The following is a 27,849-nucleotide window of genomic DNA, read 5'->3' on the forward strand; positions in this document are numbered from 1 at the left end:
ACAAGAAAAGGAAGGGTTTCAAGATAGAGGGTAGCTGGTACCATCAATAGATTCACCGGCAGCGATACAGTACAAGACAACTTTCTTTTTCAGAAGTCAGCTGCATCAGCCCAGGGTTTCAGAGTCCTGACTTGTAAAATAGCTTGTGGTTCGCAGCTGACAATGAGCTCAACGTGCACCAACACGTATATAACTCTACCATGTCAGTGCTCCTCAGACTTTAAGGTGGATATGAATCATTGTTAGGCTTGCTGAAATACGAGTTCTAAGTTAGTAGGTGTGTCGTGGGCCCACAAATTCTGCATCTCTAACAAGCTCCGGGTGATGCTGATCCTAGCAGTCCAGGAACTCCACTTTATTGCAAAGTGCTAGACCGGCTAATGCACACACAGGCTGCTTTCATAGGAACACCACATCCAGATGAAAGGCGCTTCTAGTCTCAGTTCTCTTTGTGATTTGCGATGCCATTGAAGACAAGTCGTGAACACAATGATCACGCCATGTCATATGAAGTTTCGTAAGTGCACTGGTTAGCTTTTCTTGCAGAAGGTAACACATAAGGGAAATCTGTAAGTTGTTTTCCAATATTTGAAGGAGATCATTTTAGTTGTTTCACAAGTCAGAACCTGGACTGATGCATGGGAGTTCTAGGGAGGCAGATTTGCTGTTTGAACTGCTCAACAGAATCCTGAGCCAATGAGTCGTGTCTTCCCTGTCTGTGAATGTTTTCAGACAAAGCTTTGAATGTAAGTGCTGGGAGAAATCTCAAAGATCCTCTGGTTTAAACTACTCACTGATTTAAGAGATGAAGAAAAGAGGTTGAGGTTTATATGTAACACACAGGTTACGCTGTAAAACCCGTCAATGCACTGAAGAATTGATGACCTCAAAGGCCATTTTTTTAATGTAAATATTTTTTACATTCATAAACTGGAGCAATTACATATAATTATTAATTCCAGGGACCAGTTTTATAGTCAACTTGTTAAGCAAACAGAAAGGAAATTTAGTGGCTTTTTTCTTAGGGGTTTCTGAGACCTATCAAGAATTTGCATCTATAGGGCGCCTGGGTGGCTCAGTCGTTAAGTGTCTGCCTTCGGCTCAGGTCATGGTCCCAGGGTCCTGGGATCGAGTCCCACATCAGGCTCCCTGCTCCGCGGGAAGCCTGCTTCTCCCTCTCCCACTCCCCCTGCTTGTGTTCCCTCTCTCGCTGTCTCTCTCTCTGTCAAATAAATAAATAAAAATCTTAAAAAAAAAAAAAAAGAAAGAAAAAAGGAATTTGCATCTGTAATATCAGGGCACTGTCCTGGTAACCTAAGCATAGTTTACACATGCTTCAATAGCTACAAATCATCTCATTGACCAAATGAAGACTTCAGAGATCTTAGAAAAGTAATTTGGATATTGACTTCTACATGTACGTATTTAAAATTCATTGAGAAATTACTAGATGTGAGTTAGGCTGGTTATTGAGGTTACCGATGAATTTATTTCTATGGGATGAGTGTGGGACTGATGGCTGCCTATGAAGTTTGAGGGCTGGGCTAAAAGGTTCAAGCCATTCCTTGTTAAAGTATTTAAGTATCTTCAGACTAAAAGTTGATCAGCGTAACTGTGGGGTGACGAGTTGGCATATCAGTGATTTTATGTACCCATCATCAGACCTGATGGAAGTAGCAATAGTCTGGGGATCGAGGGTAGAAGGTTTCATGACCTGCTTTGATTCCAGGATTTTGCTGGGCACCTATGGTTTAGGTTTTTTGAATAGATACTGGGTAACACCTTTGATACAGTCCCAGAAGAAAAATAGAGCTTGCTATATAGAAAGAATGAAGGCTTTGTTTATTCATAGGCTAATTTTAAAAGTAGATGCATGTGCATGCAGAATAGTTTGCCTTTCCCATGAATGGAAACCAAATATGTACCTCAGGATTTTCTTCAAATGTTTTTACATGCCCGTGTGTGATGCTGAGCGATTACTCAATCCTGTCACATTCTCGCTTCCTGACTCCATCTCCGGCTGCGAGAATTAAGATGAAAACTTTCCACAAAAGTAATCATTGCAAAGTATTTAAGTATCTTTGGATAAAACATAGTTTAAAAACAAATCACTATGGTTTATTACTGTGCCAGTCAAGACTACAAGACTTATGTCTTACTAACAATTTGTATGCCGTTAGTCCACAACGATGATACAATGTATTGTCAAATTAGATAAGCCTTCCGTAACACGGTAAGATTTTCACTGAGCACATCATTCACACTCTGCTATCAAAATGTAGGATGGTGATCAAAATTCATTGATTACATTATTGTGTTTTCCAGAAGACTTCCAAGGATAGTCCACATAGAATTGGTCAACTTAAGCCTTTTCATTATCTACTTTTTGCTTAAGGTCAGGTTCTTCTCACACCGGGAAAGTACAGTAGCCCCCGGGCAATAGCGTACTGACACACTAAGCTGGAAGATACACGCTCAGCATCTGCCCTGATACTTCTGTTCCAATGCTGGCAAATCAAGTTCTCAGATCACAGCTTTAGGACTGAAAACAAAGCAAATCAAACTCCAGCCAATGAATTATTCATGTAATTCTTACTCTCCTTGTAATAGATTTCCTTCCTGATATATGTGACCTGTAGCTGTTGATCTTCCTTCCTGATATATGTGACCTATAGCTGTTGATGAATGCTTATCTGAAATGAAGAGTGCCAGCCTGGAAATTGGGAAGATAATCACTACCATAGGTACTATCTTTAAAATATTAGCATCTGGATTAGGAGATATTAATGTTCTTCCTTGTTCGAGTTAAATATGGAAGAATAGGAATATGTCTTATTTTACAGATTTTGGAGGGTATTTCTTCTCAAAATTTATCTATTGCTTATTATTATTATTATTAAATATATAGACATTTTAGTTCTGTAAGAAACTAAGTTATTTTGTACAAAAGATATTTTATATATCTCTTTCTATCTGGGGATGTCATTGGAGTCTGTCGTATATCATTAAGTGCAGCAGAAACTTACTCAAATAACTGTATTAAAACTGATAATTATTTTGGGTAAGATCTCTTTTGGTTAACAGGAAACTCAGATAGTATTTAGTGAGCTGTCATATATTTGACTTATATCGGAGGTGTCAGTTAAGGGCTTAATCCTAAACTCTTTTAAAAGAACTAAATTTTGTACTTCTTACTAAAACATTTACTTATTGGGGCGCCTGGGTGGCTCAGTCATTAAGCGTCTGCCTTCAGCTCAAGTCATGATACCCCAGGGTCCTGGGATCAAGCCTGCATCGAGCTCCTTGCTCCGCAGGAAACCTGCTTCTCCCTCTCCCACTCCCCCTGTTTGTGTTCCCTCTCTCACTGTGTCTCTTTCTGTCAAATAAATAAATAAAATCTTTAAAAAAATAAAAATAAAATATTTACTTATTAAATGGAGTTAAGATCCATTACAAAATTTATGATAATTTGATTTTTTTTTCCTAAACGGGAGATTAAGAAGTACTCCTACAAAACTGTTCTAAATTCAGCTTAGAAAATTATACTTTTCCCCCTGAGTTTTGTGGAAGACCTTATCTTACAACAAAAGAGAATAGAGTGAAATCTCAGTTTTCTCTACAAATGGGCAGACTATCCACAACCCACCTAGTACTGAGTAGTGTTAATACCTTTTTAAATTAAATTTGTAACAAGATTTTTTTTTTAAAGATTTTATTTATTTTTTAGAGAGCGAGCGAGAGAGAAACAGCATGAGAGGGGAGAGGGTCAGAGGGAGAAGCAGGCTCCCCGCTGAGCCGGGAGCCCGATGTGGGACTCGATCCCAGGACCCCGGGATCATGACCTGAGCCGAAGGCAGACGCTTAACCATCTGAGCCACCCAGGCGCCCTAAACCTGTAACAAGATTTAAATACAAAATAGAAAAGCTTTCATGGGGTCATACAATATTTAGTTAATAAGTAGAAAAATGGAAATAGCTTATTTCAGTAACAAAGAACAAAGATTTAAGGAAAAATTAAATTATTGCTGGAATCGTAACAAATTTGCCATATTGAAATACTATCTAATGTCAGGATAATAGCAGTGAAAGAGAGTCGGATTGCAGACAAAAGTCCAACAAAAAATTCATTTGTTAACAACACCCAGTGAGAGACATACTTAATGCTATAAACTTCAGAGGATGAGAGTTTAAGAATAAAAGAGCAGCTTTATGGTGAGGCTTAGGGTAATTCCTATTCTAATGCCTCTTTCTGAAATCTGCATCTGAGCATCATCAGGAATACGGCTAACTTTGAAGAGTAGCAGTCAGAAGAGGTCATGTTCTCTTTTCTCTGCTGTGAGTAGAAGGGCAAGGGAAAATCGTTTCTGGGGAGATTTAGATGAAACATGGAAATTGAAAAGTAGAGACTGATGCCCTCAGATGAAAGTGTAGCCTCAAGGTCTTCACATTGAGTGATGAATCAGATCTGAAACTTATTTTATCTGTCCCCTTGTCCCACTCCAAGAAGAATGGATATAGACTGCTGCCAGAGTGAATCTCAGCAAAAGACACTTTGAGAGAGAGCTGAGCAGAATTCTTTCTTCAAAGGTTGCACATTCCAAGTGCTTGCAACCTCCTTCCTCCAAAAGAAACAAAAATAAATATTATGCAATATTTAATCCTCAAACTGTGGTTCCGTTTGGCAAAGAAGGTTTAGAAAAGTAAAAACGGAATCAAGAATTTACTCTTGCTACATCAGAGTAAATAGTAGCCTGGACACAAGCTATACATTATGTAAATGATCAGAAAAACGTTAAAGGCATGGAAATTATGCAAATAATCTTATGTTTAAAAAATAGAGAAAGGAGGGAAGGAAGGAAAGGAGAAGAGAAGGGAGGGAGGGAGTTAAGAGAAGAAGGCAGGGGGAAAGAGAAAGAAAGAAGGAACAAAGTTTGGAAAGAATAATAATCTAAAAAACAGATGAAAATTTCCCAAAGTACTTCACGATATAAAAAGTTTATTAAAATATAAATATAATACATCATTGTTAAATGTTTTTATATTAATTAAATGTTTATTAAAACATAAAGCAAATAATATAATTAACACAAATGAGCACGATTGTTGAAGAGGTGGGATAAACTGTCAGCTTATTTCTTCTTCTTTCTTTTTTTTTTTTTTTTAAGATTTTATTTATTTATTTGACAGAGAGACAGCGAGAGCAGGAACACAAGCAGGGGGAGTGGGAGGGGGAGAAGCAGGCCTCCCGCCAAGCAGGGAATCCGATGCGGGACTCAATCCCAGGACCCTGGGATCATGACCCGAGCCGAAGGCAGACGTTTAATGACTGAGCCACCCAGGCGCCCCTCTTCTTCTTTCTTAACAGTATATTAGCAGATAATGATTGAAATAAAAGCAATGCTTAGCAAATGGTCTCGAGCTTTTAATGTTTTCAACCACATTTTTTTCACAACTTTAAACTGTTTAGAAATATTTTGTGTTGGGGCGCCTGGGTGGTTCAGTCGGTTAAGCGTCTGCCTTCTGCTCAGGTCATGATCCCAGGGCCCTGGGATTGAGTCCTGCTTCAGGCTCCCTGCTCAGTGGGAAGTCTGCTTCTCTCTCTCCCTCTGCCCCTCCCCCTGGCTTGTGCTCTCTCTCTCAAATAAATAAAACCTTAAAAAAAAGTAACATTTTGTGTTGATGGAACATTTTCTAAAGTATATTTTTTTGTTCTATTTCCGTTTTTTCATCCATGATTTCAAGTGAAGGTATGTATGATAGTTTTACTAAAACATAGCATGTATGACCTCATTTAAATGAAATAATATATATCTATTATTAGTCAACTATTGCCAAATAATGTTGCATACCAAACACCCTCAAAATCACTGTGACTTACGACAAGAATCTTTCTTTTTTCTTTTTTTTTTGAGAACCGATTAAAAATATGTATTTTTTCCTGTTATTTCATAAACATTCTCTTGTTCTGTGGTTTTAAAATAGTTACAGTCATTTGTTAAACAACAAAACCCAAACTTTCTGACCCACCTCCCCTCTGCATACAAGTAATCGTGTCCTTTCTTTGCTTTCTTCCTAACTTCAGATTGTCATCCTTAACTTCATTCACTCAACACCCAGGCAGGTTACATATTCTCCTCCTGGGCTCTAGAATGGCTTTCAGTACAGTGAAGTAATCTAACTGGTAATTCCAAACCATATATATGTCTTCCCTACCCGACTTCTCTTTCTTTTGTGAGATGTTCCTCCTTTTCTTCTGGGACCCCACACTCTCCCAGGGTTCCCTCTGGGTGCTGCTTCTTTTCTGTCTACTTTTTTGGATTGCTCTTTTGCCCATCTTTCAGTGACAGGTCCTCCTGGCTATATTCTTTTTTTTTTTTAATTTTTTATTGTTATGTTAATCACCATACATCACATCATTAGTTTTAGATGTAGTGTTCCATGATTCCTTGTTTGTGCATAACACCCAGTGCTCCATGCAGAACGTGCCCTCCTCAATACCCACCACCAGGCTAACCCATCCTCCCACCCCCCTCCCCGTTCAACAAGAATCTTTCATGTCTCACCCAGGCACTTGTGGGTTGCCTGGACTCAGCAGGAATTGACTCCATGGCACCAAGTGGGTTTAAATCTGCACCAGGCATCTTTGGGACCAGTGACCTCTCTGGAGCATATTCTTCTTGTGGTGATGGCAGGAGTCAGAGAGAAGCAAACCCAGCCATGAAAGCACATTTGAAGCCTTAGCACATGTCACAGCACTTTAATCCTGTTGGTTAGAGCAAGACATATGGCAAAGACCAAATTCAAATGGGAAAATATATTCCCACTACCATTAAGCCAAGGCGAAGGTGTCAATGTTGAATATGACTACAGGCGATGGAACTGAGTCCATGTATCACACCACCCATTCATTTATCTACATACCTATATGCATAGATAGAAATGGTTTGCACTATGGTGATAGAATTGTAGATGACTTGTTTTTTGTTTTTCTGTTTTTTTTTTTTAATTATTCCTTGTTTGTTGTCTTTTTTGGAGGGTATTTCTAAAATATTGCAGTGTATGCATTTATACTTTTTAAAGATTTATTTATTTGAGAGAGAGAGAGAGAACACAAGTGAGCAGTGTGAGGGGCAGAAGGAGAGGGAGAGAGAATCCTGAGCAAACTCCCCAATGAGTGAAGAGCCTGACATGGCTTGATCTCATGACGCTGAGATCATGACCTGAGCAGAAATCAAGAGTTGATGCCTAACAGACTGAGCAACCCAGGTGCCCCAGCATCTATAATTTTTTAAAAACAGCTTTCTTGAGATGTAATTCAGATGACAAAAAAAATCCACCCTTCAAAGCATATAATTCAGTGGTTTTTAGATAATCCCACATCTATCACCACTAATTTCAGAATCTTTTTATCACTCCAAAAAGAAAACCTGAGTCCATTTGTAGTCACTGCCCATTTATCCCTTTCCTCCAGCCCCTGACAAATACGAATATACTATCCTTCTCTAAGGGTTGTCGATCCTGAACATTTCATATAAATGGAATTATATACTATGTGACCTTTTGTGAATGGCTTCCTTTACTTAGCATTGTTTTCGGGGTTCACCCATATTATAACAGGTATCAGTACTTTATTCCATTTTATTGCCTAATACTATTCAGTTGTATGAATATACCACACATTGTTTATCGATTTATTAGTTGGTGGTTTCTATTTTTTGACTATTATGAAAAATACTCTTATGTACTTTTGTGTGTAGGATTTTCAATTCTCTTGAGTATATGCCTGATATACTGATTCATATGTTAATTATATGTTTAACCTTTTAAAGACCTGCATAACTTTTCCTGCATGGCCACATTTTATAATCCCCCCAGCAACTCATAAATGTTCTAATTTCTCCACATCTTCACCAACACTGATTATTGTCATCTTTTTAATTCTAGCCATCCTGGTAGCTGTATTTCATTGTGGTTTTGATTTGCATTTCCCTAATGACTAAGGCTTTTGGCCATCTTTTTATATGCTTATTGGCCATTTGTATGCTTTTTCTTTTTCTTTTTTTTTAGAAATGTGTATTCAAGTCCTTTCCTCATTTTCAATTGAGTTATCTTTTTATTGTTGTTTTAAGAGTTCTCTATATATTCTAGAGAAAGGCCCTAGTCAAATATATGAATTGCAAATATTTTCTCTTAATATTTGGTTATCTTTTATTTTTATTGTGTCCTTTGAAGCATAAAAGTTTTAATTTTGATGGTGTTCACTTTATTTTTTCTTTTGTTGCTTGTGCTTTTTTGGTGTCATATCTGAGAAATGACTGCCTAATCTAAGGTCATCAAAATTTTTTCCTGTGTGTCTGAGTTTCATAGTTTTGTCTCTGACATTTGAATCTTTGATTCATTGAGTTAACTTTTTGTATATGGTGTTAGGTAAATTCCAAATTCATTATTTTGCATGGATATCCAGTTGTCCTAGCATATTTGTTGGAAAGAATACTCTTTCACCACTGAATTATCTTGACATCCTTGTCAGAATCAATTTACCATAAATGTGAAGGGTTATTTCTGGACTCTCAATTCCATTTCATTGCTCTGTAAATCTAAACTTATTAAATTTACCACAGTATTCCTATAGCTTTGTAGTAAATTTCAAAATCAGGAAGTGTGAGTCCTCCAACTATGTGGTTGTTTTTCAAGATTTTTTTTCACTACTTCGGGTGCTTTGCATTTCCAAATGAATTTTAGGATCAGGTTTCCAATTTCTATAAAAAAGCTCATTGGGATTACATATGTAAATTTTAAAAATGATAGTTATTAATCTTAAAATAAACTTCCTGCGAAAATACTAAATCTCTCCCTTAAGCTTTACCTAGACTTATACTGAGCAAAATTCGCTGTAAGGGCTTGGCAGTTATGAAAGAAATTGGATTTGGTGTAGATGGCTGTGTAAATGCTGAGGTAGAGTACAAAAGCATGGAATTAACATTTTGACAGACAGGAGAGGGAGTTATTAAAATAGGTAAGTGCAGGAACAGTGTTTGAAAAAGAGAACACAGCCTGGGCTAGCATATGCAAGAATATTGGTGTTTACAGGAAACTGTGAGTATTCACTAGAATTGTACATGGGGCTTGATAATGCAAAATGAGTCAAAGGAGGTAAACGAGGTAGAGATTATGAATCATCAATTGCTGATGTCTGTATTTCACATCTTAAAGACTCTTAAATTCTGACTCACAAAAATTAATTATACTATAGAATGTCTCCCAAATATGAATAATACATAAATAAATAATTAAATGTCCTTAACTTGAATAGAAGTGATAACTAAGATCTGGTTGGTAGAAAACTCATTAACTGGAAAACCAAACATGTAGTTTCAGAGCACTGCTAAAGAAGAAAATCATTATGTCACTTTAAGTGACAAAGAATGTTCTTGTCTGCACGCTGTAATCATGGTGACAGGTGCTCCAACATAACCAGTAGACTGGATTGATTACAACTAAAAAGTACCCATATCTTATGTATTAACTCCTTCATCTGTAAGAGATATTTAGAATCTTCAGGGGTCCTGATGTCATATTCATTGCTGTATTTTAAAAAAAATTATTTGTTTGTTAGACTAGGAGTCTGAGAAATCAAAAGGAGGGCAGGTAATTATAATCAATAGGACAATATTTATAATTGCAATATTCCTGGGAGCATGGGAGCAATGGCTTAATTCTAGTGGGAGTCAAGGAAGGAAAGCTTTGCTTAGGAGTGGCATTTGAACTGAGATTTGAGAAGAAGCTAATGAGATAGGTAAGCACAGGAACAATGCTTCAAAGAAAGCACAGCGTGAGCCAGCACAGAGATGTGGGCAAGTACTGATATTTTCATGAAACTGTTAGGTGTATTCATTCACTGGAGCTGTATGTAAGGCTTGATAGTGCAAAATGAGCAGAAACAATGAGATTATAATAAATTCTGAGTGCCATACAAAGAATTACAATTTAATCTCACAGAGTTCAGTTGTAAATTTTCCACCCCAGTGACATAATCAGATTTGTTGGAGGGACCCCCCCCCACTTCGTGGTGTGAAGGGTGGATCAGAGGGGAGTGAGATCAGGGGCCAGAAAGCTGGGGAAAGAGGAGTGGGCAGCCGAATGGTGGTGAGCCATGTGCCTCTAAATCAGGGCAGCAGCTGCAGAAATGGAGAGGGAGACGCAAACACAACAGATTTTTGGAAAAGTAAAGCTAATGGGACTTGCTGATTGATTACATATGAAACATGAAGGAAAAATAGGATGTAAAGCAAGAGCTCGAATATATTTTCAAATTTCTACTCCTTCTTATGAATGTAAAGGATAGTGATTATTTATGACTTTAAATGCATTTATAATATATAATTAAAATAGATTAAAATGTCAGAATCTTTTTAGAGATAAGGGTATTTCATTATATTAAATATATGATGTTAAGTGAGACTTATATTTTCTGCCTCTCCTTCAACCCGATCACAAGCTTAAGCAAATGCCCCTGGAGAGAGGGATGCACTGAGAATAACAAAACCAAGCCAAGGTGTTTTCACAGTGTAAGTTCTCATTACTTTGTCATTCATACCTTTCCAAAGTATATTCACCTATTGCTAGCTGAGAAAGGGAATGAGATATAGAAAATGAAAACTGTAGACGTGAAAGCCTGCCTCATGCCAATTAAGGATTGTTCTTTTATTTTAATAAAAACCACAAAGTAGCAAAACAGTCCATCTCAAGGGACAAAGGGCACAAATCAAAGATATCACATATAAAACTGTGGTGGTCAATACAGACAATATTTTTCTGGGATTCTGAAAAATTAGGGTCACATGTGCCATTAAACCTGGGCTGATTTTTTTTTTTTTAGTCAAATACACAGTAAGGTCTATGAGTGAATAAGCATAAAGCAGTTAGCTCCCGTGCTCTTCCCACTCACTGGCAACAGCATGTGGGACTACCTTCATAGAGCAATTTGTTTTGGCTTTTAATATTTTATAAGTAAACAAAACATAAATATTCAAAAATAAGAGGGAAAGAAGGTGTTCCATTCAATGGTTGGAGGCGCTGGATCATACACGGTTACATAGGTCATTTACTGTCAGATTTAGTAGAGTCTCTGTTATGCTAAGGCGAGTTGTAAACTGCGCTGTATTTTCAGTGGATCCCAGTGAAGCTATGTCTAGCAGGCCTCTCCAGGGCTGGACAGAACCATGAAAAGGTAAGCCAGTAAAACAGCATGTGTATGTTCCTTTTATTTATTTATTCTCCACTTGGTTGGGTGCAGGGTAGGACTGCCGGGTGGAAAAGTACCCAGAAAGGGGACTGCCCAGACCTAGAAGGAGGAGTCTGCAGACAGCAGGGCCCTGGGCCCTAGCCTTCTGGACCAGGTAGAAAGGCAGAGACAACACACAAGCCCCGAATGGAAACCTGCACCCGAAGGTGAGGAGCCACACCTTTGAAGTGTGCTATCTAAGGCACGTTGAGTCCGTGTCCCTGATCAATTCATGCTCATCCCACTTAATATCTACCACTGAAAGTGAAGACAGTGGGAAGTTACAAGATTTTTTTTTTTCCAGTTTCGTACTGCCATATAATCGATTGCTAAGCATTTCAAAAATCACATAAAACTTTCAAGTCGGGTGCAATTTAATTTACCAGCAATCAGTGAGAAAAATAAAACCACTCCAAAACACCAGAGACAAGAGACAGGGAAGCCTCAGTGCTTTTCTACCTGTCTTCTGAATTGACACAGACCTTTGCATAATGGAAATCATGGTTTACACTGAACTTGATCTCTTTCACTGTCTTGGAGTTCAAGAGACAAATCTTGTGTGCACATGCATGCGTGCACACACACATACACACACACACACTCTGTTTCTCCCCAAAATAGCCACATTTTTTTTTATTTGGTGATTCAATACATTTTTAATTCAAATAGTCACCACATAAACCTAGGCACAATATTAAGCATTGTACAAGCAAAGTATTTTACTGATTTTCATTTCAATTGCTGGAAAGTACAATAAGTGAATTGGTTAAAGGATATACTTCTGTACATAAAAATATCCATGTATTTATACAAGGGTATGGAACAGAGTTTAGAGATAATAAAACCAGAACATCACAATAAATAGGATGTCTTCCTACAGGACAGCAGAGCACGCTTTGTCAGTAAGCTATCCAGTCTCTTTTCAAGGTGCTTTTTTCTTCTGAGCTAGGCTCACACTCCCCAAAAAAGGGCTAGGGTTTAGTCACGACTGGATCTGAATGCCTACGTTCATATGTTGCTTTTTATTTGCATCTCCAGTAACAGGGGTAGAAGATACGATCATTTATTTTCAAAAAGTCTTTGCGACTTATCAAATTCTATTGATTTCCCACTTCGGTATTTTAAAATGCAGATTAATCTAAGCTCTAGCACCGTATGAGAACGAAATACATGTATTTTTGTCAGAGCAACAATATTTTATATCATCTTTGTTCCTCTGGCTATAACAATTCTGTTTAGAAAAATTTACCACGCTAAAAATAGTTGATCTAGGTTGTCATAAAAAAGAATATTAAATACCTTTGGTAAAAATAGATATATTTAACAAGATTAGAAAAGCAAACAGTTATAATGTCAAAAGGAGAATATAAAAATGTACACAATAAAACAAATAAACCAACTTATAGGTAAAGTGAAGATAAGGCCACTCTTCTTTTCAGGTTTGTGTCTTCCAAACCATGAATGTAGTTCTCTTCTTCTAAATGGTAGAAATTTTAGTAAGAAATATGGAAAATCCAGTCTTTCCTATCAGCATGACACAAGTTTGATTCATAGCAACATAGTTCCTTTTTAAGAACCAAATTTGTAGAACATAGGACACTCTGGTTTATATATGTGAATCTAAGGAAACAGTTCCATATTTCTGTGATTTTAGGCCCAGGACATGGAGCTTGAGTTAAGCAAGGCAACAGAACCAGCTGCTCATCTGCACACAGTTTTTCTCCTGTACTGACATTAGCCTAAGCCGTATGGAGACAGCCGATACACAACACAGCTAGCTGAGTAAGGACATGGTAACTCTGTAACTAGCTAGCGATGGGCAACATTTCATTTTTTTCCCCACGACCAAAGACCTTTTCTCCCGTCCTTTGGGCCTCCTCTCAAAAGAGCTGTTGCACAACTTCTAATTCCGTTTGGTGTCTCCTCTTTTAGAACACTCTGTAACTCCTGAAGATGAAAGGTCCCTGAAGCAAACAACTGAGATTAGGGATGGGAGATAATGCACAAGTTCTAGAACAGATCAGCCAAGAGCCTCACTGCTCTGGGAGAGGCTGCGCGTGAGGATGTGGTTATCCTCCTGTGTGCCCTCTGCACACACAGTCACACTCCTCGTGGTGCTCCAGGGCCACGTCCGTGAGAGATTTATGCAATCCCCGCACACCACTCTTTGGTCTCAACTGAAGGACCTGAAAAGGAACAATGTATAAGCCATCTTTAAAATCAGCCAACATCTGTTAACTTCTGATTTCATGGACAAGAAAAATTTCAGGAAAGACTCTTGGGGCCCAACGAAGACTCTGACAAAATTTTGACTTTTTCCTAGTGAAGGCATCATGAACACACTCCCCCACCCCTCAGAGAAATCCTAAATGATCATCATCCTCTCACGAAAGAAAGGACGTTTTAATACCAGCCACTTGGAAGGATGCTGCCTCCGCACACAGAACAGTCCTTACGTTGAAAGTCTCACTGCGTGCTCTGTCTTTTACGCCCCTGATAATATGGCAGAGAATTTCACCCTGATTGAGTATTCTGAAACCGCTACTGCCTCGTCTCTTTTCTGTTTGTTGGTTTCTTTCACTCATTCATTTTTTCACACATGTAGTAACAAATATTTACACTTGAAGTGATACAAGTATTGCAATGCCGTGGAAGGAAACACGATCACTCTACAGCTGAGTTTGCTCCATTACGCCACTCGTTAATTTTCTTGGCTACGCTTCAAGTCCTCTATAAACTTGATGAGCTGGATTAGATGTACTTCATAGACATCAGCCTCCGTCACAGCTAACTTTGTGCAGCTGGATCCTACTGTGCAGTATACGGAGGCTGAGCGATAATAACGATGATGCCTCTATTAAATGAAGTTAATGTGCAGTCTGGCTTTTTAACAAAAACATAGCAAAACAGACACCGATACTAAAGATATTTCTTCTTAACACTGTGACAGGAGGACACAGCTACGTATTCTGTAAAAGATTATCTGAAGTATTTGGTAAGAACTACCTATCCAATGTGTATTTGTGCCTCTTCTAATAGGAACAATAACGTTTCAGGAACTGTGTTTGTTCGGATTATGAACAAAGACCAGAGCACATAATAATACGAGATCGTCTAGTTTCTCTGCTCTCTGGGTAGGACAAAGATAACTTCATAGAGCAACTTCGAAAAGATACCCTTCCTGGAAACGTTCTTTAATCCAAAAAGGCACAAGTCAAGTCTTATGACTGTTCCATTTGCAGATTTAAAAGAGACAAGGAGAGAACGTATACCACATTTGGAGTATGGGGTCATATCAAAGGCTAATCAGCTAACATTTTTTGAATGCTTACTGGGTACCAGGCACTGTAATAATGTTTCTACATACTTTAACTCACCAGAATTCTATGAAGTAATTCACAATTATTACCCTGATTTTACACATGAGTGAACAGAAGCTTTAGAGAGAATAGGGACATAGCCAGTATTTGTACTTTGGCTGAAGATAAATTATTGAAGTCAGAGTGATAGATAATAATTTTATAAAGACTCAGAATATATTATTAGCCATATATTCTACTTATTTAGTAACTTTCTTCCTAGAGAGATAAACTACAAAGTCTTGGAATAACCATGAGAAACAGGAAACTTTTAAAGCAGATTTTCTATTACATGCACGACTCTAGAATAAAAATTACTAAGACGATATTATTTTAACATGAAACTGCTGAATCCTATCTTAAGTGTCAGTACCTGACTTGCTGTTTTGGACAACTTGAGGTGGCATCAAGACTTACTAGGCTTAAGGGCGCCTGGGTGGCTCAGTTGGTTAGGCGACTGCCTTCGGCTCAGGTCATGATCCTGGAGTCCCGGGATCGAGTCCCGCATCGGGCTCCCTGCTCGGCAGGGAGTCTGCTTCTCCCTCTGACCCTCCCCCCTCTCATGTGCTCTCTGTCTCTCATTCTCTCTGTCTCAGATAAATAAATAAAATCTTTAAAACAAAAACAAAAACAAAAAAAAAACTTACTAGGCTTAAGATACTGGTGCTATCCCTTATCAAACTTCTGGTAAAAACTGTTTCTGGAACGAGGCCGAGAGGCCAGATAAACTGCAATAATGGCCTAGCCAACGTCTTTAATTCCTATCTCCGCTTGTATACATTTTCCCAGTGAGTAGGGGAAAAAATGACTATAAAAGGTAAGGGTTGGAGAAGCTACCATATACAGTCCTAAGAGGCAGCCATGCCAGGCTACGATCCTTACAATCGTCCTTTCCTCTAGAAGTGCTTCTGTCAAGATGCAGTCACCCAGTAAAAGTACCCCCAGCCATGATGGCACTTCCACCCCCAGTCTTCATCCACTGATACTTGTGGAGATTTACAAATAGCAGAAGGATCTCAAAATATTCTAGTGATACTAAATCTTAGTTAAGACATCCTAATACATGGGAGGGGGCTTCATTAGGGCTTTCTTTCTTAATTTCTTGCCCAAGTTTTGTTTTGACTTGGGAAGAGAAAAACAGACTTAGAAAATGACCAACAGGTCCCAGATAACATGAAAGAAGACAGTTTTCAGGACAGAGTTTATGACACCGTAAAAGAAAGAAGGCAGAAGCACGTCTCACACGATTTTGAGAGAGGTTCAAGCTAAAATTACAAACCCATGAAAAAATAATCCAGGGAAAAGCTAAAATCAGAGAATGTGGAAGAGATTAGATCAGGTACAGAAAGAACCATCAAGAAATAGATGAACGTATAATACTGCCTACATTGGGCAAACAAAGTGCCATTAAATTTTGGGTGCCACAGAAGCTTGGGGGGGTGGGACTCACGACTAGAGAAAGGCTATTGAATTATATACTTTTTACCCAGAACAGATCTATGCAAGAAGAGTAAGACCATACTTCATGTTACCAATATATATATAAACAAGGTGAAAATCATTAGGCTAATTAAGAATGGAAAAAAGGAACAAATACAATTTTATTGTCAGAGTATCCTATAGATCTTTTTGCCTGAAAGAAAATACTCGTCCTACCTCTGGGCAAAAATTCATTAAATCTTTATTGATCATTTGCCATAATCAAAGCCCCGGGGGGTGGGGTGTGATGAAGATGAGTAAGAGAACAGCTAACATATACTAAGGACTTGAAATGTACCAGACCTGGTTCTAAGTGTTTTGTCAGCTCCTTGAATCCTCCCGATAAGGTATGAGCATTAGGTATTCACTTTACACATGAGGAAATGGGAGGCATAGGAGATGAAGTCATTTGCTCAAAGTCCACGCTGGATGCCAGGCTTTGGAGGCTGTTTTCTTAAGTACTACACTGTAATGCACTCTTTGTTCTTAATTCTCAATTTGGTAAAAACAAATAGAAATGAATAATAATTATGAAAGAGCAAAAATTCTCTCATCAAGATATCTCTAAAGTTCTACACATGCACAGAAGATGGACTAGTTAGGCTAGGACGGGCAGGAAAGTAGGAAGTGTTTCAAGGAAGGGGCAACACCTAAGTTCATACATATGTAAAGCTCCTGTCTTGCTTTCTGAAAAATCCTATTTGGGAGATAGAAAAATCATTAAAGAAATTGGGGGGGGGACAGCAAAGATGGCTTCCAATAAACAGTATCTGGTAATCGATACAAAAGCAGTAAGAATCTATTAGTATTAAGATTATGCTATAATATCAAAACACGTAACAATAACGTCATCCTATATATTATGAGCCTTTTAATTTTCTAAACTTATTTTCAGCACAATAGTTGAACCCACTTTGAAAATGGCAAAGGAACCAAAACAGGGAATAACTGTAATATTTGTAGTAACACAAGGAATATAATTCAGCTTAATAGTTAGGGAAGCTGGTATAATAGAGACAGATGAAGGAGAGAAAAATTAGAATGTCTAATTCAGTCTTCTCCCTGAGGTGGAATAATCTTCAAACTGAAAACTGGAATAGTAGTCATCAAAAGGAATTAAGGCCCAAAATAGGCTTCACTTTAAATGAGTTACATCTCTAGATCCACATTAATGGTATTCAGTGACTTAATGATTTTAGAACTACTTGAAATTATGTTTAAAAGTAATTTCACTTATTTTTTTTTTTAAGAGTTTATTTATTTATTTGACACAGAGAGAGACAGAGAGAGAGCGCACGAGCAGGCGGGGAGGGGTGGAGGGAGAGGGAAAAACAGACTCCCCGCTGAGCAGGGAGCCCGATGCGGGGCTCGATCCCGGGACCCTGGGATCATGACCTGAGCCGAAGGCAGATGCTTAACCGACTGAGCCACTCAGGTGCTCCAAAATAATTTCACTTATTTAGGAGGAGTAGTACTAAACTCAGAACTTACTTCCAAAACATAGGACTGAAAAAAATTTAGGCCTCAGAAATGATCAATGACACCAAAGAAGTAAGCCCTTTTTTTTCAGAAGGTAATTTGTTAACAAAAACTTATCACAGAAAAATTAATGATTCCCACAGAGCATTATAAAAAATGAAGACATGATTGTTACTGGAGATATTTATGAGAAATGTGGAGTATTATATTTCCACACGCACACGCATTAGAGATATTTGTGGGAAACTTGCACTAGGTGGTCACACAATTAGATAAACACCCCTACTTGTAAGTGTGTACATACAGGTCATGCACACATAACCACCCCACCCAAAGACTAAAGAATAATGGAGTGATGTCGTTCTGGAAGAAGGCCATTGAGTTTATAAGCACTTCCCATGGTCTTTGCTCACACAAGAGTTTTATCTGAGATACTAAAACAGATGTCGCATACTCTGTGGCAACTTTCTTAACAACCCTAAAGCCAATGTTATTTGAAAAGAAATCTGCAGGTATAGGACCCAGGAGGATACACTTGACCTAAGGACTGAGTTCCTGACTAAAAGCAAGATGTAGCCTCAGCATCTGGCAAGCTTATTTAAAAAAGCTACTATGACTAGTCTGGGTTTTGTAGCTCTTAGGATGGTGGCTATAAATCCAAGAGTTGTTGGCTAAATCGAGGTCCCCAGATACACTGTATTTAATAGGGACGTGCTTTAGAAAGTCCACCGTGAGGGGCGCCTGGGTGGCTCAGTCGTTAAGCGTCTGCCTTCGGCTCAGGTCACGATCCCAGGGTCCTGGGATGGAGTCCCACTTCGGGCTTCCTGCTCAGCGGGAAGCCTGCTTCTCCCTCTCCCGCTCCCCCTGCTTGCGTTCCCTCTCTCGCTGTGTCTCTGTCAAATAAATGAATAAAATCTTAAAAAAAAAAAAAAAAAAAAGAAAGTCCACAGTGAGATGATTTTAGGTGAGAAAAGATCACTCTCATTTAATTCCAGTTCTCATCACAGCCTTTCACAGTCACCAATCATTTCTAATGCCTGCCTCAATTTTAAGGCATCTTATTGAGTCTTTTTGGAACTGCCATATTAAGGGTTTTTTCTTGACTCTCAGATTCCTGGTTCACAGAGTAGAGGTAAGACCAGGCTCTGAGCACAGCCTGGCTGCAGCAACCTGAGCCACCAAGCTCATGATTATCTCCTTCCTGAAAGGGGAGTGGAGACTGTTCCCAGCACAAGGATCTTTAGAAGCACGGGGTGCAGAAATGAAAGTAGAACATGAATAATGGTGGTAAACAGTCTTTTTTTTTTAATCACAGACTGCCAGTTTGGGATGTGACTGTCCAAAAATGGCAATCTACTGATTATCAGGGAAATAACACAGCTGGGGAAAACCTGAGAGGTTATCTTATTTTACATTTATTTTAACTGAGTTTAAATATCCTGTTGATGGTTACAAGTTAATAGTAGATCTAGGATGGATTCCTTGCCTATTGGAATCCAGTGCTTCTGTCCCACTTTATCAGCTGCCAACACAATATTAGTGAAGGGTGGGTCAGCCAAGTCATATAAAGTGCATTTTATGCACTGGGCAGCTTCAGATTACCTAACAGATTAAGAGTTTTATTGATGTCCTTATGCACATGAAAAATCATTTTATTGATGAAGCAGATATTTATTCTGTATTATTCTTTGGGGTAGTGGAAAAAATACAAAGTAATGAGATGAAGTTATACCGAAACGAAGTCAGAAGGGCCGATTTCGGCTTGCTATAATGTAAACATTCTGTAAAAATTAAGGTTGCCTCATCAAGAATGTTTTGCTTCCTGATGTATGAATGCTACACGATGCTGCTGGAGAAAGGGTGGGCATAACTGGGGATATTCTAGCACTAATGAAAATTTGGAGTAAGTTCTAAGGTTCTCAAGGTCAATAATTACTAGCATTTAGTATTTATATTTTCTGAAAAACAATGATTACTAACATTTAGTATTTATATTTTCCTTAACTCCACAAAATAAAGAGATGAAAGGAATCCATAAGAGGTTTAACGTGCTATTTGGGGCAACAGGAATAATAGGAAGATTGGTACAATTATGAATATGTCTTCTTGGGATTTATGTTCCGTATTGCCCCAAATGGAAAAATAAATATCGAAGATCTCCTTTTTCTAACAGAGACAAGTCTGACTTTAAAATATTTTCCCTTCATATTTTGAAAAGTGTCAAGTTGAAAAGTTTTACCCATTCTTCCCCCCCTTGCAGAACACATTTGCTTTCTGGTACGACAGATGAAAACGTGACGTCACTGACCACCCATGTCATACGATCAGAGGACAAGCTTCCTCAATCTTTAATGCCTGCGTTTTTGAGTTCAAGGTCCTCATTAAAAAAAAAAAAAATGAAAACACGAACTATTTTGTCAACCTTATTTGTTCTTTTCCCATGAAGGCTACATCTCTTTTCCAAACAAAAATTCATTTCAGATACATGGTTTTGTTACTTTTCTTAAGACACAGAGGAACCCGAGAAGAAAAGGTCTACCTACCTCATGATATTTTTTAGTGACTTTGCTTGGGACACATTGACACTCATGGCAGTTGTGGAGACAACAGGCACAGTTTCCCCCACAGCGTTTAACCAGGAGACAACCTGGCCAGAAAATGGTATCGGTTCTCTTTAGTTCTTCCCTTATGGACACCGAGAAGTTACGTGGCGTGCAGCTGTACAGTCTTACCTCCTCCTTCAGAAGGTTCAGGTCCACCACTGCATGGCGTAAAAGGAAACAAAGAAAAATAACCTGCTCATGCCCTGAGCCTGAATGTATTTCCTCAAGATCTTTTCAGAGAGAAATCCATTTCACCAATATGCCCAACAAGGTCCCTTCTTACTTTAACGAGGTTTTGGGGGGGCTCTGCAGCTCGCAGTTTGGACTTTCATTTTATAGTCAACAAAGCTTCATTATGACTTACTGACCATTAAAGAGATGCCATTGTGCAATATTAAGAACAGAGCCAACAAAACAGTTGAGAGCTATAAATAGGAAACTTTATAGAGAAAAAGGGGGCTACACCTTTTAACCCTCGTAAAAAAGTAAACAAGGAGAGCATTGGAGGGATGAATAGAATGTAAAATGATGAATGCTTGGATTAAAAAACAAATGCAATCTTTAAAGGGATGAGGAGCTCATGCAATTAATGAAGAACAACTTGACAGAAACTTGCTGCCAGGATTTTACATAATTTTTCTGGCAATGAGACTCAGAAATGCAAAAAGGGCATGAAGGAAATGAATTTTTGAGGACAGCTGAGTAGACCATGAGTGAAAAAAATGATACATTTTAAAAGGGCTGAGGTTGCTGAAACCCCTGCTTCCAGTGCCCTGAGTAATTCATAATGTTTGAAATTCAGTTTAACTAGGCTCCTTCAGATTTCTATTCTTCTCCTTCTAAAGCAGGGAAGAGATGTCTACTTTATAACGATTATCTCTATTCTTTTAGCAAGGTGGTTAACTATGTAGTGTTTTATTCTTTAAAAGAATACCTAATTGTGAAGACCAAACAAAAATATCCTTTCATCAGATTGTTGTAGGAAATTCTCAAAGAATCTTTGTTTTTAACTACAAAATGATACTTGCCTCAGTTAATTTATATCAAAACAGCATGTCATACTTCATATGAATTTATATAAAACATGAATAGTACTTAAGTATCATATCCTATAATTTTAATGCCTGCTTTATAACTTTGCCTTTTTCCTAGAAATAGTCAAATAATAGCAATTCCAATAAATTTGAAGAGTTTTGGATAGCATACAATGCATCAGAACTTTTTCTTCAAAAAGAAAGATTTTATTAAAATTTGGAATATTATCTAAATAGAATAAATCTGGTTAAATACTTTTCACTAATATTGGAAACAAACAAGAATTGAAAAAAAGAAACAAATTTTCTGGTTAAAGAGGGTTTCAAGTAACAATAAGCACTATGTACTCCAGTTTTAAAAATTAAGTGTCAATATTTGAAAATAATTTTAAAATGACAAGGTGATTAAGAATCAAATGCTTGTTTTTTTGTTGCTTGTTTTACAATTCTTCATTTACTTGTCCATGTGATCAAGTTTTTCTAAAATGTCAAAGGAAGCCACTGTAAGTATTTTCAAGAAATAGAGGATAAATCATGCACATGCAATTGTCAATTATAAGCACATGTCAACTATACGGTTGACTAAAACCTTGGTCAAGTATAGGGAAACACCAAGGAAATGCTAATTCCATAGGTTCATTTCAATATCTTATTTAGCTAAAAAATTACTTTTTTCCAACTAAATAGAAAATCACTGTTTTGAGTATTTAAAGATTTCCCTTTCATCTGAAAAATGATCCCGTGAAAGGAAAGCTTTTAAATATTTAAGAGGAAATGAGTTCATTCTTTTGAGTGCCATAAAAGACCAACTTATCTCTAATAAAAGTAATGAGATAATTGAGTTAAATGATGTCACGTATTTCACCTGATTTCATTCGGCTGAACTAATAGTATATGCACGTACTGCTCTTTCACTGTTAAAGCTGTATATGAGTTTATCTGAATCTTTTCTCTAGAAGTTAATATCTAGGCAAGAAGGGTTTAGAAAGTAGAAAACATGCACATACATACAATACAAAAGCCAGTTGCCAAGATTTTCAATGCTTATTTAAGATTTATACCTCTTTAGAATGTGAATGAAGCTCTCAGCTTTCAAAGGATATTCATCTACCTCAGTTTTAAACACACTATTTCATGGAACTAGAAAATGAGACTGTATACGTTCACTTTAAAATGTTTACTTAACCATAATAAAAGGTTAGATAGATTTCCCCAGTGAACTGAGTTATGATACCTGGTACAATGTGAAAATTTAAACACACTTGCAACTTAGCTTCCACTCATTTATCATGTTTGACACAACAGTCAAAAGTCCTTTTTAAGTACTGGGTAAGCTTGACTTAGAAAATAAGGTATTTTCTTTTTCTGCAGTAGCAAGGTATGAATGAAAACCCTAAGCCAGAGGAAGAAAAGGAAAACACAAACAAAAACACTGAAAAACCTTAATGCAGTACACACTACAAATACAATTAGGGATTTTCAATTTGGCGTATCTTATTTGAAATATAAGCTTCCTACTCCCAAGGCTTCAAGCTCATCTAAGCTTCATTAAAATACGTCATGTGACTATAATTTGATGTTACAAATTCTCCAAACATTGTGCAGAACTTCTGGGCAAGAAAAATGAAAAAACAAAAAACAACAACAACAAAAGAAAAATATCAAAAAAGAGAAAGATCATGTCCAACACATACACACACACACACACATACACACACACACACATATATATATTTTAAATAACTTAACTATAGTCTTATGGAGGTTTCCCTCTGTAAAATATTTGAAAAATAAAAAATCAGTGTTTGGGTTCTTTATTTTCTTTCTGAAACTACTTCCTAAGACAACACATGCATTAGTTTGCCTTTCTAAAAAATGAAGATTTTGAGTATGGCAGCAATTAAAGTCATTTTTCCTAATGCAGATTTTCTTGTTCAGATTCACCAATATTGCAAGTTTTACTAAAAAAGCTAATACTGAAAAAAAAAATCATGGATACACTTTGCTTCATTAGTTGCTCATTCTTTTAAGATATTCAGGTCAAGGATATTCTATTACTGTAATGCAATCTGAGGGTGGTCTTTCTAAGATGAATGTGGTAACATTGTGATATGTTTATTCTGTGGAAAATCAATTTCGATGTCTAATTAGAAGCTTTTAAATGTTTTACTCCTTGTTCCTTTGTAGAAAGACTCTTGGGAGGGGAGTTGGTTTTGTCTACATAGCTGTTATCCCACACCTGCATTTTAGTTTATGTAGAGTTCCAAAAATATACACTGCTTTTCTCACACTTACTGTATGCTTAAAAAGTTAATAGTTTTGGCAAACTGCAAAGGGCTTCAATTTGGAAAGTGCTAAATGAATATTTGAAAGATCTGGTTCAGTGCTGGATGCTTTTAAATACAAGCTAGCCTCTGGCCAAATCTTCACTGAGCACCAGGTGGAGAGGTGCAGGCACAAAGGCATGGCTAGAAGGGAGATTTTTAGGCTCGAATCCTGAGATCAGCTGTCAAAAGCAAGATCTGAGCTTTAGAACCTGGTTTACTCCCTTTGCTTTTTCCAGATCAACATGATAATCTACTTCAAATCTAACAAAGGCTCTATTCACAAGTGTTTCAGCTAGCCTTGCAGATCTTCATTTTCCTGTTCCTAAGTGGGAGGGAAGGGAAGTGTTCATAAGTTATTCATCAAGTTATTCATCAAGATCAAATCTTATAAATATGTAACAGCTTTCCGCATCTGGACAGGATTCGGCTGCCCATGTACTTGAACACCGATTTCAAATATTGCTGAAAGGAAACCACGTCTATTGGCATAGCAAAATACCATGGCTGGGCAAGTCTGGACATGACCTGCTGAGATTAAAAAGCCCTTGATCCAGTAGGGTTGCAACTCTTCTCAGGAAAGGGCAGGAATCGTGTTTCTTTCTGACAAGATTTAGAAGACAAGTCTGGTGCAATCTGCCCTTGTGAATTGCTCAAACTAACGAAATACTGTTCCTTCCATATAAATTCTCCAGACTGTCATTCCATTCTCTAGATCTACCCTGTTTCTGAGAGCCTGAAACAGATTCTGTGAGTGCATTATAATTAGCCAGTTATTTCTATTACTGTTTCATTTGTGTCTGATATGGATACTTTCCAATTCTAATGTTACTAGGAAAATTAGTTAACCTTAGGGAAGACTCGGTTAATGTTATTTCCAATTTCTTGATCATATGGAATTAAGTTTAATTATCAACACTTTCACTCTTGAAGGGAGATACGCTCATAGGGTCAAGTGATCATTTCAGAGGCAAATTTATAGGGAGAAAAATTATCATGGTATGGGTACCCTTTGGTTATTCTTTTCTTGCTCTGAATCCTGTCTTGGAAGCTCCTAATTCTATCTTATGATGAACCCCTGTTATTTTCCATATTATTTATAGAAGTTTGTAGGCTTAGGAGATGGAAATTTATATAACCCTGACCCACGGGGACATGGCAGGTGATGATTTTTATTACTTTCCCTTTTCTAAGGCCCAAATCTGGTTTAGCACTAAGGTAATCTCTCTTGAATCTCTAAATCAATATACCCCAAATATTAGATTTGAATGAGCAATGATTCTCATGAAACATAACAGCGGACTTCATCAAAATGATATTTTTGAACTGAAGAAATGGCAAGAATTTTCAGCAAAAGTATTCCTTTTAATCTTCCAAACCCCCTGAATTACAGTTGCTTCTTTTTGTGTGCATTCTTATTTAATGTGTAAATATGCTCAAATGTTACAAAAATGGGTTGTTTACATATATCACGGAAGAATTTTAAACTCTACTCCTTAGAAGCTATGGTAGAAGAATCCGGAACACTAAAATTGCTAAGAAAATTAAACGAGGTTGGTTCTAATCTGAAGAGAGAACTTACCTCTGGATTTTCTTCCAAAAACAAAAGCCTTGCCAAGAAGTTGCCAGGTTGGCCTATATAGGTCTTCCAAGTCCAACTGCCATCTGTCTGGTTCAAGATACCGAATGAGATCTTCCAAGGTACTAAAGGCAGTGACAGCGTTATTAAGCAGATCCAGTGGCAAAGCTGAAGGGGGTAACACGGAAGGGCTCACAGCCTCCGTGAATTGCTGAAAGTAAAATGAATCTTATGTTAACTGTTTTAAAAATGACAATGTACTTCTTCTGGACTTATGCATGAAGTAAGGTAAACTGAGGCTGAAAACGCAAGGGAAGTGAAATTGTATTCAACCCAAATTAGAAGTAATTGCTTTGCAAAGACTTCATGTAGATGAATTCCAATAGATCTCTGTGCAGTCAATGAGAAAGTCATTAACCTTCATCATCACAAACCATGGCGGATGTGGATATCTGTTGCTTAAAGAAAAAGGACAATGTCTCTAAGGTTCAATTAGGGACTTACAATGGAAACTATAATACTGTTTACCCAATTTTTCTTTTGTTTTTCACTTTTCATTTTCCTCAATCTGGAAACTCACCAGGTAGTTATGCAAATGAGTGTCAAATTAAAAACTTAATATAAAGTAATTAACTCATGAAGAATTAGAACAAAACATAGGTGAAAAGCCTTTCACATTGGAGAAGAACTTGTTAGTCAAGACAGAGAACACCCACACCATAAAAAATAACTTTGATACATTTGTCCATACCTTTTTTGATAAACAGGATTAAAAGACACTGGGAGAATGGCCTGATGAACGACATGTCACAGGATGAGTGTCCAGAATGTACAAAAACCCCCAACAACTCAATAGAGAATGGGCAAATTCCAGACAAGAGGCTTGAATGGCCAATCGACATACAAAAGCATGCTAAAATTCATTAGTTATCAGAGAAATGCAAAACAAAGTGAGGTATTATTTTACATACAAAAAAGGAGCTACTATTTCACATATGTGAGTTTGGCAAGGATTTAAAAGAAAGGATTGCCAAGGATATGGGTAACTTGGAATTTCTCTGTTCTGCCTGCTGAAGTGAGCATAAATTGGTACAACCACTTCAGTTGATTTAATGGATGTACACAGGATATTAGAATAAAAGATTTATATGATCCATGTCTCTGTAATTCACTTTTGAGGTTTACATCCTTTTATTTGTGCACATGGAAACATCACAGTGTTGTTTGAAACAGAGAAAAATTCAAAATAATCTAAATGCCCAGGTATAGAGCAATGGATTAAAATACATAATTTTAAACAGTAAGCAACAAATGAGACAATAATTCAATAAAAGTTCAATGACAAACCTGCCCCCACAACCACTGACTTTTAAAAAGCAGACTAAAGGCAGGGAGTGGTAGATCAGAACTGAAATCAAAATAGGCAAATAAATACATGAACAAGTACTCAACTTATTTTTTCGTTATTTATTACTTCTATTTATTATTATTAATTTTGCAGAGGAGGGGAGAGGAAGAGTGTGGAATAAGACATTTATGTCAATTGATGTTCATTACAGTAGTATTTCCGATAACAGAAAGTTGGTAACAAATCTAAACTTGTAACATTGGAATAGTTACTTGTACTCAAACTGAAATGGTGTACAGTCATTAAAAATTAGGCCCTCTAAGAATTTTTATTAACAAAAGGAATGCCTACAATGTAGTAAATGACAAAAAAATCCCCAAGCTATATAAATATGCCTCGATTCAATATACATAAATACATACAACACACGTCCTATTTTTTACATTTTTACAATAAATATAGGTTCCTTTTAGAGATCCAGTAAAAGTTATAACATTTGTTATAATAATTTTAATAACTATCATATAAACTCTTCCATTTCATCCTGATTACTTGGACCCTGGGCCAGATACTGGAAACAATGTACTATTTATAGCAGCGGTTAACTTTGTTGACATGCCTTCAGGCTTTCCTTATTACCTTTATTCTCTGCTGCATAACCCTGGGTTAATCTACCTAAAATAAGTTATCACTGATCATGTGATGAATTTGGACAAATGCCTAGAGTGATTTCTCATCTAGAGGAGAAAATCCAAATTCCTTACCCTGCACTCAGGATCCTCACAATCTGACCTCTGCTCACCTTTCCCATCTAATCCTCTACTCATCAAAGACATGCACATTTTGTTCCAATCAATCCAGTCTCTTCACTAACTACTGCACATGTCATATTCATCGCAGACCTTGTACCTCTACTCGTGCTAAATACTGCTCCCCTTCCCCATATGCAAAACCCTCCCTCCTGTGATCCACACAGTAAATCTTTACCATTTATAATGGTCTTTCTTGAAACATGATTCATCCATGAAAATTTCATTAACAACAGGGCCATCGTTGGCCATATATCTCAATTGTGTCAATTTGAAAAAGATCCCCTTTCTGGGCTATCCCTTGAGCACATGGTTTGAAAAGCAGAAGCTGCTCTGTAAATTAGAAAGTGGACCAAAAAAACCCCAAACCAAACCAAACCAAAACAAAACATTGTTCTCTGGGGCAGGCATATCCCCCTGCTGGGGCTCATAGCTTTATGGGTGCAGAGCCCTCTCTGCCCACAGGAAGGGGGGCATTTTTATACAACATAGTGAGCAGAAATGAATGCGGCAGTCTTGAGTCAACACTGATTTCATTCTTAAAGATCTAA

General features: G+C 37.3%; 1 protein-coding gene across 5 annotated transcripts in view; it reads right to left on the reverse strand.

The window, feature by feature from the left end:
• Positions 1-10,689: 10,689 nt before the first annotated feature.
• Positions 10,690-27,849, reverse strand: part of PDGFC (platelet derived growth factor C) — a 201,814-nt gene continuing 184,654 nt past the window's right edge. For 2 of the 5 annotated variants that reach the window (XM_045880238.3, XM_045880239.2), the window contains exons 4-6: positions 25,145-25,352; positions 20,145-20,362; positions 10,690-13,470 (exon numbers count right to left, since the gene is read on the reverse strand). In XM_045880238.3, the coding sequence (XP_045736194.1) occupies positions 13,354-13,470; positions 20,145-20,362; positions 25,145-25,352 (543 nt within the window). In that variant the 3' untranslated portion in view covers positions 10,690-13,353. The remainder of the gene's footprint in view (positions 13,471-20,144; positions 20,363-25,144; positions 25,353-27,849) is intronic. The other 3 variants (XM_045880240.3, XM_045880241.3, XM_064585202.1) reach the window with 3 other exon arrangements.

The sequence above is a fragment of the Mirounga angustirostris genome, unplaced genomic scaffold (genome assembly GCF_029215605.1).
Source record: "Mirounga angustirostris isolate CCGP_5_RB_7025 unplaced genomic scaffold, mMirAng1.0.hap1 SCAF_2, whole genome shotgun sequence".
Lineage (NCBI taxonomy): Eukaryota > Metazoa > Chordata > Mammalia > Carnivora > Phocidae > Mirounga > Mirounga angustirostris.